Here is a 16,191-nt window from a genome sequence, read left to right as displayed (position 1 = left end):
TCATTCAAATGTATAAAGTAGAGTTGACATTTATCTATTAACTACAATCTGACTGCCACTTGCACACCTCATTGTTCATTCACTTGCATGATTGCGTGTCTTGTCATTTTCTTACCCATTATTTGCTAAGGCTCAGGAATGCCAGACATTACATTTAAAAGTGACCCCAGGTAATTGGGCAGTCATTATGACCTTCCTCTGGAGTCAAATGTGATAAGGAAAAGTGACATTAGCTGTGCTACACTTGGCCTCAACATAAAACGCCAAGACTGGGAAGGGAACTGAGTAACTGAATACGAAACACACACTTCCTGCCCAGGGAAATATCTAACAAGAAAAACATTTCATTTGGGAATTATGTAGAGGAAAAGGACAGATTGAGATTTCGCATATAGAACAAGTATTCAGCTGGCTCCCCAGTGTCAGCAGAAATGTTTTTTGTCATTCATATTCCCTTGGATGCTTTGTAAGCACCATGCATGCGCTGATGTAAAAGATGAATATACTGTGGTAATAAGCACAGAAGACTCATAACACCCAGTGATGTTAGCTGGTGGCCCTGCCATATGTTCAAAATACTTCTACATTCAAATGGAAGTCCAGATTGTAATCTGTATAGCAACACACGTGAGCAAACTTATGAGGTTGAAAAAATAGTTTAATTCATGCATCCAGCCAATAAAGCTGGCCACAGCTATCTTAGTATCTGAGCAAGCCTGGGAAAGCTACCTGCACACAGGCTTGTAGGCAAAGTCAACAGAAAACAGACAGCCTTCAGTGCAAGAAAACAGCTTCCCAGAGTATTCAGAACAGAAACGCGGATGCCACCCATGGGACAGTCCACCCTAAAAGAGAGATGGGTTACTACTGGAAATTACACGTGTTATCTGGCTATAGTACAAAGGTTCTACTTTGGCCTTGTAGCTACATTATTTGGCATCTTCTACCGGCATTATCTAGATTATTGATTTATTGTAGGCCTATGCATTATTATTGAGTATTGTACTTGTTATTGAATGTTGTGTGAATGCTTTATGTTTCCATCTTCTGTACGATTTCTGTATCATATATAAGAACCCTAATATACCCCATGAACAAACATTTTACAAACATTCTTTGTGTTATTTTGCTAAAGTGTAAAATGAAAGACATAGGTGGGGCTCAATGCATGTTCTCTACAACAGATTTTTCATTAAATCTTTTTTTAACTCTTTTAAACGATAAGTTTGGGGCTTCCCAGATGTGTGTACTGGTTTGGTTTTTGATCGTCCTGCTGTATGACGCTGCTAAGAATCACTAACTACTATGTTATATTGATTGACTGACATAGTCGGAATCATGATAACAACGAGCCATCCAGTTTAGTAAATGTACGAGACGTCTGGGCAGAAAGCCACCAGAAAAAGGTATCTGACTATGTACTTTACTGCGATTGCGCAGCGGAATGATATGTCGCGGAGCAGATGACGTGTCTGAAAAAGGAGTTGCAGGTTTGCCACGTCGGTCGCTGTGTGGAAGCGACAGGTCTAGTGTACGAGCAAACATAAGTTTTTAAAGCGTTCTAACACTTTTGGTGGTGAAACTATAGTCATTTTACCACTACGCGGGTTGGTAAACACACGTTTCAGGTGCAATTTCCTAGTAAAGGTCCCCGAACAGGGCAACTTTTCAACATAAGGCAAGTAACAATGTTCCCTCTCGGCTCTATTCTGCTGGCTGTCCACGACCACACGACTGACTGATGTCTCAGCGTTCACATCATCCACTATTCATTGATGTGTGAGTACACGACTTCTGGTAAAGAGAGGCACTCGCATTCTTCTATACTATGCATGCATTATATCTATATGGATTATGCAATGGAAAGTTTGACATTCAGGAAAAAAAATATTCTGACGTGTGTTCCTTTTTGCAGAAGGTGCTAACTAGCTAGCCTACCCGCTACTCTTCCTGTGTGACGAGATAGTGAGCTGGTTGGCTTTGCACTTAGTTTCTGCAACACTAGGCTGCATATATAGGGGCTAATTCAGATTCTATATATAATGAAGTTCTCGTTATTGCTTAGTGTATTTTAAAACTTTTCTCCACGCGAACCGTAGAAAGAACGAACAGAACGTGTGAAACCGGAAGCACACGTGAGTGCCTACTCGAGATGTTTTGGGCGCTCCTCCTTTCGGCAACTGGCTTGCAAAGTGGACTGCAATTTGCTCTTCATAAATCACTTGCATGGAAATATCATGGGCAGCAGTTTCAGAATTCCAATCGGCTCCACATCGGGTACACTTTTGCGTTTTCTCAGTGCTGTGTAGGCTTCAACTGTCATTCGTTTCATTGTCTTCCCGTTGTCTCGACTACCTTCACGTTTTGTTGCAGGTAGTTGAGGATTTTGGCATCAGTGAGGACATACTTCATACAAGTCTGACTTGATTATGCTTTAGTAACCCAGCTACATTGCAGTATTGCATTATGTTTTGGTTTTGCGTGATTTATTCAATGGTTCTTGTACATTTGAGATGAGATGTTTCCTGGGTACGGGCATTTCTAATCATAGAAAAGCTGAACTACTGCTCAGGCCATTTTGCACCTCTGCTCTGATATGCATATATGCTTTAAGTACAAAGTAAGTGTTTCTTAAACCTCCGTTGACGGTTGGCTCATTGCTGTTACGTTATTCTAGGTAAAACGCTCTTCAATCTTCTTAAAACAAATATTTAGCATCTTTTGTCCTTATTGTTGTATGAATACAACAGCTTATACTTATATTGATGAAAAAATCAACAACTGCGGTCAGGGCAAAAAGATGACAATAAGCTACTGTCCATCTTGCGTACAATGTGGACGGTAGTTTATGTTAATGTGGTCATTGCAATATAAATAACATGGCCTAATGCACCCGGAACAGTTGTATGCATATGCTGTCAGAACCCGTTACGCTTGCACTCTCCGAACTTGCTGAAGTAAGGATAAAAGTCTGCAAGGAGCCTGGGACCCTACAGATGAACTGTGTGCAATACTCCAATGCACTTGCTTGTATGCCAGTGATGTGTATATGCAGATATGAAATAATTTCCCTCATCAAACGTGGAGCGATTGGCAGCTTATTGAGACGTGGGGTGCGAACAGGGGTAGCCTCACCACCATGCAGAAGCAGGCCTCGTACCGCCTTTGTTCCCATGCCATGGCGGAAAACTGTCATCTTCTGCATTATGGAAAGTAAATGCAAATGAAATTTAGGGAGCTCACACTGTTGGCCAGCAGCGTCTTCCACAAAACGTTGGTGCATATACATTTACATTTAACATTTAGGAAGTTATCAGCCGGTCTTATCCAGACTGAATTACGCAAGTGTGTGTGCTCGGGTTTATGCAACCAGCACTGATACCATGTCAACAGATAGCAGTAATCGCATGTAACCTTACAACATAAGGCTGAAGCATAGTCTGTGCAATGGGGAAATTAGTGGGTTGGAGATTGTAGTTTTAGAATTTGCATCGGTACAGCCATCCATGCAACAGTATCCATGCTAAATGTTAAAGAGTTCAAGATGAGCTGAGTCAATGTGCAGTTTTACTGGGTGCTCTCCACTCTGTGGTGGAAGATATGCGGTGAGACTCTGCTGTCCTGCCAGTAGTTTGGCCCTTACTCCATGTTTAATGTGGCAGGGCAGATCATTCTTCAGTGTGCGATTGAGAGCTCCTTTTAGTCATGAATTTGCAATTTTGTCGTCGGTATAAAAACCCAGCAGCGATATGTTAGTCCTGATGGGGATATAGATTTCAATTGTGCTTTCAACCAGTCTTTCTTTTGCCCTGGGGATTTAAGATATTTTAATATTTTTTGTATTTTGATAAAGAGAGTTGCTGCTATAATGTTAAGCCACTGAGTTAATGTGGTAAAACCAGAACAATGTGTTACTGTAATACAGAATCATAGCAACAATGGGCTAACTAAAGTCTACCTGTTTCACATCCACACAAAATGTAAAGTCTCGGTGGAACTGTAGTTTAGATCATATACATGTTTTGTTCTTTCTGTGCGCTGTTTGTTTTGTCTTTTGGGGATTTCGGCTGGCTGGCTGGCTTACCCGTTCAGTGTTTCTCCAAATGTCCCAGTTACTACTTCATCTTGTTACCACATCCAGTGCTGAAACCTTAAATACAGGAAGTGATTTTGTGGGCAAAGCACAGTTGGTACAACTGAATAGATGTTGCTGGCTTACGCTTAAAAAAAAAAAGTTTGTTTCATGGTGTTCAAGCAGTAAGTGCTAATGGGAAGTGTTTCACTTGATTTTCATGTTAAAGCCAGACAATATAAAACTTTCCCCTGATGACTGTATCTTCATTTGTCAGCAGGGTGGGGCTGATGATCTGAAAATGTTCATAACAAAGGATCTTTTTAACGCAAATAATGAGGCCCATGCTCATCCTATAAGACACTGTCCTGTTTTTCATTTAATATGAGGGTGGTGGGTTCATGTGTAGCTTTTATCTCTGTACCCTCTGTAGTGGTTTATTTGGTTCCAGAGAGGCGTGTGCGTGTGCGTGTGCGTGAGCGTGAGCGTGAGCGTGTGCGTGTGCGTGTGCGTGTGCGTGAGCGTACGCGTACGCGTGCGCGTGTGCGTGTGCGTGAGCGTGAGCGTGAGCGTACGCGTGCGTGTGAGTAATGTTTTCTGTTGAACTGATGTGTTGCTGCAGTGGTTGGGCAGTGCCGGGCGTGGCTGTGAGGTCGCAGTGGAGAGCAGCTGGGGTCATCGGGGTCGCCGGGGTCGCTGGACATGCCCGGGGGCCGACGGGGTCCGAGTAGACAGCAGCTGAGCCGCTCCGCGCTGCCCTCACTGCAGACGCTGGTCGGGGGCAACTGTAGCAACGGCACCGGCCTGAGGAACAGGTGAGACCCTCTCTAAAGCCAGCAGATATATCACTGACAACACTCACACAGAGGTGCATTACTGACAACACTCACACAGAGGTACATTACTGACAACACTCACACAGCGGTACATTACTGACAACACTCACACAGAGGTACATTACTGACAACACTCACACAGCGGTACACTACTGACAACACTCACACACGGGTACATTACTGACAACACTCACACAGGGGTACACTACTGACAACACTCGCACAGGGGTACACTACTGACAACACTCACACAGGGGTACACTACTGACAACACTCACACACAGGGGTACATTACCGACAACACACACACAGGGGTACACTACTAACAGTGCGCGCACACACACACACACACACACACACACAGGGGTACACTCCTGACAACACACGGGTATGCTACTGATAACACATGCACGCAAACACACACACACACACACACACACACACACACACACACACACACACACACACACACACACACACACACAGTCTCTCTCTAAAGCATCCAGGTACTCTTCTGACAACACACACTGGTACTCTACTGACAACACACACTGGTACTCTACTGACAACACACACAGGTACACTACTGACAACACACACAGGTACTCTACTGACAACACACACAGGTACACTACTGACAACACACCCAGGTACTCTACTGACAACACACACAGGTACACTACTGACAACACACACAGGTACACTACTGACAACACACACAGGTACACTACTGACAACACACACAGGTACACTACTGACAACACACACAGGTACACTACTGACAACACACACAGGTACTCTACTGACAACACACACAGATATGGGTACACGAGAGACAGCACAAGTACACTACAGACTATGTGGACATGGGTACACTACAGACAACGTGTTCATCATTAATTCATGTTAACAACATTAGTTAATGGCATTTGAATGAAAACCATTCATGTAATGGTTAACTGGCTGACCAGTTTACTGCAGTAACACAGATCCCAGGTCACGGTACTCTCACACTGTGTGCTGAGTACACACAGGCACATTATGCCTCTCTGCGCTGCTCTGTGGTCTGTAGGAGGAAGTGCTCTATAAAACTCTCATTCAGTGGCGGAATACCCACAACCCTCTGCAGCAGGCAGAGCAATTGTTTGAAATATTCCCCTCGGGGAAGCCAACAGCGAGTACAGACATGCAGAGTAGCAGACGGGAGAACACTCCGGCTCTGATTACTCCCACAGGATCCAAAAACCACAAACCGAGCAGCTCGCAAACGTCACCGGCACAGGAATTCCTCACTGTCTCACACATTCTGAACATTGTGACTCCACACAGTAAGCGTCTGTGTTCTTCGCCCGTATGTGTGTCTGTCCTGTGAGAGGACGGTAGTGACACTGTGACTTGCTGTAGGGCTGCCTGTTGCCTAGTGGCTAAGGTACTTGACTGGGACCCGGAAGGTTGGTGGTTCAAGCCCTGGTGTAGCCACGATAACACACAGCTGTTGGGCCTTTGAGCGAGGCCCTTAACCCCAAATTACTCTAGGGGATTGTCCCCTCCTCTGTGGGCCTGTGAGATGAGGGTATAACGGTGATTGTTGTTGTTATTTCAGGGACAGTACCTCTGTGGGTCTCTATGTCTGTGTGCTGTGAGATGAGGGTATAATTCTTATTGTTGTTATTATTTCAGGAGCAGCACCTCTGTGGGCCTGTGAGATGAGGGTATAACAGTGATTGTTGTTGTTATTTCAGGAACAGCACCTCTGTGGGTCTGTGAGATGAGGGTATAACGGTGATTGTTGTTATTTCAGGAACAGCACCTCTGTGGGTCTCTGTATGTCTGTGTGCTGTGAGATGAGGGTATAATTCTTATTGTTGTTATTTCAGGAACAGCACCTCTGTGGGCCTGTGAGATGAGGGTATAACAGTGATTGTTGTTGTTATTTCAGGAGCAGCACCTCTGTGTGCTGTGAGATGAGGGTATAATTCTTATTGTTGTTATTAGTTCAGGAACAGCACCTCTGTGGGCCTGTGAGATGAGGGTATAACGGTGATTGTTGTTGTTATTTCAGGAACAGTACCTCTGTGGGTCTCTGTATGTCTGTGTGCTGTGAGATGAGGGTATAATTCTTATTGTTGTTATTTCAGGAACAGCACCTCTGTGGGCCTCTCGGCGCCCCCCCTGACGGCCCTGATAACCCCAGAGCCCGTCCGGCACTCGCGCATCCCCGACCTGCCCATGGACGGCAGCCTGCTGTTTGAGCTCCTGCTCTTCCTCTACCTGCTGGTGGCGCTGTTCGTGCAGTACATCAACATTTACAGGACTGTGTGGTGGTACCCCTACAGCCACCCTGCTGCGTCTCTGGTAACTACAGGAGTACTCAAATATACCGCACATACCCACACACACACACACACACGCGCGCACGCACGCGTATATGCGCATCCACACACATGTGCATACACACACAGCGGATTCTCATTTACTTAATAAAACACACATCTGCCAGGCTGCTGCCTCTTCCTCATTTGTACAGTAAGTATGCACACACACAGACACCCTGCCCTCATATACACACACATGCATACCCTCGGCACCCTGCGGATTCTTCTGACCAGTGGCTACAGTGCGTACACATGCTTATACACATTTACACACGCTCTTGAATAAAAGCTCTTTTGGGGTCAGTCTCTTATACTGTTTACACAGAGCTCACTAATGCAGCCTGACTTGTGCATGGAGTTACACAGAGCTCACTAATGCAGCCTGACTTGTGCATGGAGTCACACAGAGCTCACTAATGCAGCCTGACTTGTGCATGGAGTCACACAGAGCGCACTAATGCAGCCTGACTTGTGCATGGAGTCACACAGAGCTCACTAATGCAGCCTGACTTGTGCATGGAGTCACACAGAGCTCACTAATGCAGCCTGACTTGTGCATGGAGTCACACAGAGTTCACTAATGCAGCATGACGTGTGCATGGAGTTACACAGAGCTCACTAATGCAGCCTGACTTGTGCATGGAGTCACACAGAGCTCACTAATGCAGCCTGACTTGTGCATGGAGTCACACAGAGCTCACTAATGCAGCCTGACTTGTGCATGGAGTCATACAGAGCTCACTAATGCAGCCTGACTTGTGCATGGAGTCACACAGAGCTCACTAAGGCAGCCTGACTTGTGCATGGAGTCACACAGGCTTTCGCCACACAGATTGAGTGACCCCAGTTTAGTTACTCAGACAATGGCTCGGTAACAGCACATTATATGGAGAACATTATTTCATCTGCTTAAGAATCAGGCTTGAAAATACATGTACGACTGCACAGGGTAGAAGGCTGTTTGCTGTTTGTCTGAGGGGATCGTTAATGTTCCTCTGGCTATGCTTTTTGTTCATGACCCATGGTGCATCTGCAGTGGAATAGCCGGCAGTGTATAAAGGGGATGCATAAACAGGAACTGATATTAACTATCTGCTGGGTTGTGATTCTCAAGATAAAATTTGTTAAACCACAGAGTGGCCGATAGGAAGGCGGTTTTATTAAGTTTTTCTTGAAAGGAGAGCAGACTGTCTGCGCTCGTTCTGGGTCTTTTAGCTGTATTCGGACCGTCAGACAGCAGGGAGGGTATTGGCAGGGGTCAGAGCTCAGAAGGTGCCCTGGCAGGGGTTAGAACCCCCTCCAATGTGGTGGGGGGGCTTGCATATGGGTTTTGGGCAGGCAGCCCTTACGCCTCTTGTTTGCAAAATAAACATGACTGAGTGGTCGTGTGAAATGAAAATCTGTGATTTGAACATTGAACTGTTGACCATATCCAATTAGTGTGAAACACAGTTTGCGTCGGACTGTGCTGCTTGTACGCTACAAAGCTTTGTGTGATTAACAGAAGGTGCCACATAATTCAATCACTTTCATTTTTTTATTTTTAAATCAATGTTTTGTGTCTGATATAGCTATCCAACACGGTCGGGAAAAATATACATTTGGGTGCCTTGGCTAACCTCATTAGTCATGGTCGTTTGGGGGCGAATAATTGCTTATTAGTCAGCCAGGAACCTTTGTAAAATAATAAGAAAATAGTGACCAGCATTAATGGATGCTTCCAGAGCTGTTCTGTAATATTCATATTAGATGTTGAATTGCATTTAGATCGTTTTTTGCATTTGTGTCGTCTATTCAAAGTCACTTGAACAGAGTGCTGCCTTGAGAAGCAGGAAGAAACACAATATAATGCTACTCTTTTAAACCATGCAAAATCTGAAAATTGGCCATAAAAACTGGCCAGTCAGCCTGTATGTGCTACTGAACAATTAATGCACAAAACAAAGTGATGATATTGCATGTCGACTAAAGTAGCTATCTGACAAAGTTCAATTCTCAGTTCTTAATCCCCTCTCATTAATTATTCCCGAACCTCGCAAACTCCAACAAAACATATCGCCTCTTTTGTTTGAAAGCACACTGAATCGCTCCTCTCTTTCACACGTTGCATTATGGGATTCCCTTCTTGCTGGAAGCTTGCATTTTATAGCCTTGTTGGGAGGGAGGAAAATAAGGGCGTAGAGGAATATAATTGCTCCCTCCCTTTTCATAATTCGGAACCACCCGAACCTCGCTTGGTGTGGCCTCCACATTTCACCCTGGCATTTTGTGAATTCCCCGCTTGAAGCACGGGAAGGGAACTCAGGAATAAAACATAACATTTGGAATCAAACCCAGCCAGGGACTCACTCAACTTTAATGAAAATGTATTTCACAATGTCATTTTAAGACTCTCTGGACACACTCTCACTCCATCTGTGTCTTTTGCAGGTCTTTCACAGGTGGATTGTGGATACTTAATAAACTTTTTTCTGTTGTGTGTTTGCAGAACTTCCATCTTATGGACTACCACCTGGCAATCTTCATCACTGTCATGTTGGCCAGGAGATTGGTGTGGACCATAATTTCAGAGGTGGGTAAGAGTGGGGTTCTAACTACTCATTTCTGTACCTCCTCACCCCCTACTGAATTAAATGAATTTATTTTCCGATTAGACTATGAGAGTAAAGGGAAATGAAGCCATCAAAAGGATATTTGTGTCACTCTTTTATTGAGCTATTATAATGGGACATTACTAAATAATTAAAATAAAACCAAATCGGTTGTGGCTGCAAAATCTTTGGAAATTGTAATTTGATTGACAGACGAACTGCTGTTTCACTGACTAAAATTGTGAAGTACTCTGTACATGTTGTGCTTTTGAGACTGATATACTCTAGGTATACACTCAGTGACCACTTTATTCGGTACATTTTCCGGTACATTGGGATCAATGAGGTGGTCAATGAGTGTATGTTAGGGATGCAGTGGTTCATACATGTGTTTTGTTTGGTTCACTTGCTTCCTCTGATGACTAGCTGTGTTTTTAAAATGTCCTTTTTTTCCCCAATTTCCAGAAAAGCATTCATTGTGTGTGTGTGTGTGTGTGTGTGTGTGTGTGTGTGTGTGTGTGTGTGTGTGTGTGTGTGTGTGTGTGTGTGTGTGTGTGTGTGTGTGTGTGTGTGTGTGTGTGTGTGTGTGTGGGTGGGTGGGTGGGTGGGTGGGTGGGTGGGTGGGTTCTGTGTCTGTGTCTGTGTGTGGGTTCTGTGTTGCGTGTGTGTGTTTTATGCGTAACCCCTGTGCCGGTATCTGCAGGCGTCCCAGGCCAGCTCCTCCTCTCTGGTGCGGTACGTGGTGGTGATCGCGGCCAGACTCACTCTGCTCACGCTCTGTGGCTGGGTGCTGTGCTGGACGCTGGTCAACCTCTTCAGAAACCATTCAGTGCTCAGCCTCCTGTTCCTGGGATACCCGTGAGTGCTCTTTCAACAGCCTTATAGTGTCCAAATCATTTATATAGCTTTTATTTCTGCTTCATTATACCACATAACAATATTACAACTTTGAGGTGTATCAATAATATTCTTCCACTATATTGCAGCTTTGAGATGCTTAACAGAAACAGTAACACTCTTCTCTATTATGGCTTGGTGGTGTATCAGTTATGTGGTAACAACCGACTTGCATGGCAGTAATAATTGTCATAACTGTTTTGTATGACACTGCTGGATGTCAAAATGGTAATAATTGTTTAGTATGACTCTGTTAATGGTAAATGGTAATAACTGTATTGTGTGTGTGTGTAAATTGTAATAACTGTATTGTGTGTGTGTATATATGGTAATAACTGTATTGTGTGTGTGTGTGTGTGTGTGTGTGTGTGTGTAAATGGTAATAACTGTATTGTGTGTGTGTGTGTGTGTGTGTGTGTGTAAATGGTAACAACTGTATTGTGTGTGTGTGTGTGTGTGTGTGTGTGTGTGTGTGTAAATGGTAATAACTGTATTGTGTGTGTGTGTGTGTGTGTGTGTGTGTGTAAATGGTAATAACTGTATTGTGTGTGTGTGTGTGTGTGTAAATGGTAATAACTGTATTGTGTGTGTGTGTGTGTGTGTGTGTGTGTGTGTGTGTGTGTGTGTGTGTGTGTGTGTGAGTGTGTGTGTAAATGGTAATAACTGTATTGTGTGTGTGTATGTGTGTGTGTGTGTGTGTAAATGGTAATAACTGTATTGTGTGTGTGTGTGTGTGTGTGTGTGTGTGTGTGTAAATGGTAATAACTGTATTGTGTGTGTGTAAATGGTAATAACTGTATTGTGTGTGTGTGTGTAAATGGTAATAACTGTATTGTGTGTGTGTGTGTGCTGCAGGTTTGGGGTGTATGTTCCGCTCTGCTGCTTCCACCAGGAGAGTCGGGTGCAGGTGGTGCCCACAGACTGCGGGTATCTGGACCAGGAGTCCCAGGACGGCTCCCTGCTCCGGCCCAAAGACTTCCTCACCCTGCTGCGTGAGAACCTGCGCGAGCAGTTCGCCAGCCCGGCCTCGGTCCCCGCCCACACCTGCCCGCTGTCGCCCGAGATGATCCGCAGCGAGGTGGAGGGCCTGAAGACCGACTTCAACCGCCGCATCAAAGAGGTCCTCTTCAACTCGCTCTTCAGTGCCTACTACGTGGCCTTCCTGCCACTCTGCTTCGTCAAAGTGAGTCCCCCGCGCCCCTGTGCCCCCACGCCCGGTCTCTCACGCTCCTACTGTTTCATTTCCCTCCTGCCACACTTTCTGGGCTCCGAACGCAGAAGCAGCTACATTACATTACGTTTGGCAGATGCTCTTATCCAGAGCGATGTACGACTAAATGCATGTTTAAGTGCAAAACCATAATTGTGTGCTGAAGTACAGTTCCAAGTGCTTGAAGTGACCCCATGGACACTCTAGATTAATCCGCTGAGAACACAAACAAAAGCAGCAATAGAACAGTTATAGGGTCTGGTTCAGAAAGATCCTCAGTGTTGGGGCGATCCTAATGACGTGTCGTAACACTAGAAAGGTCAGAGCCCATGCCAGCGGGTCTTTGGACTCCGATGTGGTAAATGCAACGCAATACTCTCCTCCTTTTCCCAAATATGCGGTCTTAAAATAACCACGTTTCTGACATTTAAAAAAATCAACTCAAGAAATACGGACAGTTTGTTCCTTTTTCATCAACAACCCCCCAGCCTTTCAATATAGGCTGAAACTGGTGTGGATGAGTCGCTCTCCTCCAACATTCAGCAACTGAATGGCCGATGCTTTGATGCGAATTGCTCGATCAAGCTATTCAACTAATTTTGCACATATAACGAAACAGTACTGACCCATTGCAATAGTTTGATGATGATGATAAAGACTCTAGGTCGGGGGGGGGGGGGGGGTAATTGTGGCTGCTGTACTTATAGAAATCATAGGTTTGGCCTATGAATCCATGGAAATAACTCCTCCAACATATGTTCAGTTATTCACGGAAACTGAAACTTGTAGCATACTCTGAATAGACCGAATAATGGTGATGCATGAAGAGGACTGCATGTAGTAGCAGTAGCGCAGGCAGGGAGAAACCTGTCTTCGAATGATGAGCTGTGCGGAATAGATTACTCTGGTCTGACGGGTGCCCATTCGGTCCGACTGAACATTTCCTGCTGAACCCTGTGACCAAAAAAGATACTCTTCTCTCGGTCAACTCGTATGACTCCTGGTCGACCAAGAGCATTTCTTCCAAACACTCCAAGGTCATCAGCCCTACTGCCCCTCTAGAGGCCTGTGCTGATTACGTTATCACCTCCATGTTGGTTTTCACTGTGCAGGCGTCCACCTGAGCTGTGTGGGGCCTGTGCTGGTTGGCTGTGCTGCTCTTGCCAGATTGCTGGCTACAGACACTGGATTTGGCACGGGGGCTGGGGGAAACGCTGATATCTGGCAGGGCATCAGGCCATGGGGGGTACTGGTCAGGGGTCCATCTGCTTCCTCACCGTGAGGAAGGAGACCTGGCATGCTGATTTGGCCTTACAGGAAACCCCTGGATCCGAAATTACACTGCGCTTGGAGATTTTGGCGAACAAATTTTGTACTAATTTGCATGCCCCCAATGACTTTGACTTTACTCAATCTCCATTTCTGGTCATACAGAAATTGATCACCTTTTACATCGAGTTCAGTCTGTGAATATTTGGACGGTGATACACTTTTTTTGTTTTTCGCTCTGTACTCCCACAAAAAAAAAGTTTAAATCACTATGTGATTAAAATGCAAACTTTCTGCTTTAATGTGAGGGTTTTCACATCCATATTGGGTGAACAGTGGCTGCTCAAATGTTTCTTAGACGGATTATAATTAGATGAAGACTGATGCAGTGATATAAGATCAATTTCTCTATGATAATATGTAATTGGGGGCACGCAAATCTGTGCAAACTTTGTTCGCCCATATCTCCCAGATGAACCCACTGTGACCAGAGTAATTTGGGTTTTGGTTTATTATTAGGCCAAATCTCATTGAAGTCCATAATGATGCTGTCCAAAAGTGTCAGTTGACATGGGATGACCCTTGTTTCCTGTCTCCTATTGGGCCATTACCTGAGGGTGTACTCACTCGTGGGCCAATAGAAATGTAGAAGTTCTCCAGCGCAGTTGCTGGGGCAGCTCCACTAATAGATTGCAGTGTGAAAGGCAACCGTGCGTTTTTAATCAGGAGTTAATGCTCGACGCTTGTAGAACAGGAAGTGAAGTCTTCAGGGTTAATGGACTGTGGAGAGGTCACATTGTCTTGGAGTAAACTTACAGGTAGCAGAAGGTGATGCTCTGCCAGCATACTACTAATGTTGATGTTTTTGTTTTGTTCTGTATCAGCTAACTATGATGATGGCAATGATGTTGTTGGATTGTGACTAAAATGGTGATGATGATGATTGTGATGATGATGATGATGTTGTTGAAGATGATGGTGATGATTGTAATGACGATGATGATGGTGATGATAGTAATGATGATTTTGATGATGGCGATGATGATGATGATGATGATGATGATGATGATGATGTTGACGGTGGTGATGCTGAGGAAAGCCTGCTCCGTTGCAGAGTACGCAGTACTACGACATGCGCTGGGCGTGTGAGCACCTGATCATGGTCTGGATCAACGCCTTCGTCATGCTGATGAGCCAGCTGCTGCCGCCCAGTTACTGTGACCTGCTGCATCGCTCTGCCGCCCACCTGGGCCGCTGGCACAAGCTGGAGCACGGCTCCTACAGCAACGCTCCACAACACCTGTGAGTGCTGCCAGGAGGCCATGGATGAGCCGCGTCAAATACTCCCTGTTCATGCTGCTTTGTGTGACTGAGTTACTCCACATGGGCTGTGTAAAATACTCCCTGTTCATGCTGCTTTGTGTGACTGAGTTGCTCCACATGGGCTGTGTGAAATACTCCTGCTGCTCTGTGTGACTGAGTTACTCCACGTGGGCTGTGTAAAATGCTCACTGTTCATGCTGCTCTGTGTGACTGAGTTACTCCACATGGGCTGTGTAAAATACTCCCTGTTCATGCTGCTTTGTGTGACTGAGTTGCTCCACATGGGCTGTGTGAAATACTCCTGCTGCTCTGTGTGACTGAGTTGCTCCACATGGGCTGTGTAAAATACTCCTGCTGCTCTGTGTGACTGAGTTACTCCACGTGGGCTGTGTAAAATACTCCTGCTGCTCTGTGTGACTGAGTTGCTCCACATGGGCTGTGTAAAATACTCACTGCTCATGCTGCTTTGTGCGACTGAGCTTATCTACATGTGTGAGTGTATACTTGGTATGCATTATGACCATGATCTCTGTGTTTCTGTGATCTTTCCCAGGTGGTCAGAGAGTACAATCTGGCCTCAGGGAGTTCTGGTGCGACACAGTCGCTCTCTCTACAAAGCTGTTGGGCCATACAATGTAGCCCTGCCTTCAGACGTCTCCCATGCACGGTTTTATGTAAGTTTGTGTCTGTGCATGTGTGTATAAATGTGTGCGTGCATGCATGTCTGCCATTCACGGTGTGTGTGTGTGAGTGTGTGTGTGTGTGAGTGTGTGAGTGTGTGAGTGTGTGAGTGTGTGAGTGTGTGAGTGTGTGAGTGTGTGAGAGTGTGAGAGTGTGAGAGTGTGAGAGTGTGAGAGTGTGTGAGTGGATGTTTCCCCATTTAACAAACAGAAAGGGCAGGCAAAAAAGTGGAAACTGCACGCAACAGAAATAAATTATTCAACCAATAAAGTTATTGCGCTGTTAAACATTTATACGCTGAGGTAAACGTCACGCATAAATGACTGCAGTGTTTATTCTCATTCCAGTCAGAAGTAGTTTTTGTGTTTGTCTGACTGCGGTTCCTCCCGCTGTTGACTGTGGCAGTGTTTCGGTCCTGAAGGCCTCTCTCCCTGTCGCAGTTTCTGTTCCACAAGCCTCTGCGGATCCTGAACCTGCTGATCGGGATCGAGTCCAGCGTGATCCTGTACCAGCTGTACTCTCTGCTGCGCTCCGAGCGCTGGAACCACACGCTCTCCCTGGGCCTCATCCTCTTCTGCAACTACTACGTGCTCTTCAAGTTGCTGCGGGACCGTATCGTGCTGGGCAAGGCCTACTCCTACCCCCTCAGCAGCGCCGGCAGCATGGGGCTCAAGTCCCAGTGAGGCCCGGCCGGGGGGGAGCGCCAGGGCGGGGGGCCAGGCCCGTACCCCTGCCCTTCTGCCCAGGGATAGAGAACTCTGAGGACGGGGCGGCAGCGGGGGGGGAAAAAAGCGGGACTCCGAAATATTATTTTGATACGGTTCTATTTTTCATGCAATGTTTATATCTATTTAAAAACAAATTTTATATTTTGTATACTGTTCAAAGAGTGCCTGTTCTTTTCATTTGGCCAGCAGAGTGTTACCATGAGATGGCC

General features: G+C 45.5%; 1 protein-coding gene across 2 annotated transcripts; it reads left to right on the top strand.

Annotated features, from left to right (window-relative positions):
- The first annotated feature begins 1,448 nt into the window (after positions 1-1,448).
- On the top strand, positions 1,449-16,086 carry tmem39a (transmembrane protein 39A). Of its 2 annotated transcripts, none has more exons than XM_061227086.1 (9): positions 1,449-1,797; positions 4,695-4,887; positions 7,047-7,263; positions 9,772-9,855; positions 10,578-10,732; positions 11,627-11,954; positions 14,365-14,552; positions 15,127-15,247; positions 15,695-16,086. In XM_061227086.1, exons 2-9 carry the CDS (start codon positions 4,775-4,777, stop codon positions 15,935-15,937), a joined length of 1,449 nt encoding a protein of 482 aa, XP_061083070.1. In that variant the 5' UTR covers positions 1,449-1,797; positions 4,695-4,774; the 3' UTR covers positions 15,938-16,086. The 2 variants fall into 2 exon arrangements, with proteins under 2 accessions (XP_061083070.1, XP_061083069.1); XM_061227085.1 differs by having other exon boundaries at positions 1,450-1,779.
- Positions 16,087-16,191: the final 105 nt, after the last annotated feature.

The sequence above is a fragment of the Conger conger genome, chromosome 17 (assembly GCF_963514075.1).
Source record: "Conger conger chromosome 17, fConCon1.1, whole genome shotgun sequence".
In the NCBI taxonomy this organism is placed as follows: Eukaryota; Metazoa; Chordata; class Actinopteri; order Anguilliformes; family Congridae; genus Conger; species Conger conger.
The sequence above is the reverse complement of the archived record's forward strand: the minus strand, read 5'-3'. Positions and strand labels throughout refer to the sequence as shown.

Excerpts from the sequence above, each read along its gene's own strand:
- tmem39a (XM_061227086.1), top strand. The coding sequence starts at position 4,775 with ATGCCCGGGGGCCGACGGGGTCCGAGTAGACAGCAGCTGAGCCGCTCC. Across the intron at positions 4,888-7,046 it reads GGCACCGGCCTGAGGAACAG|GAACAGCACCTCTGTGGGCC; the intron begins GTGAGACCCTCT and ends TTGTTATTTCAG. Across the intron at positions 11,955-14,364 it reads TGCCACTCTGCTTCGTCAAA|AGTACGCAGTACTACGACAT; the intron begins GTGAGTCCCCCG and ends GCTCCGTTGCAG.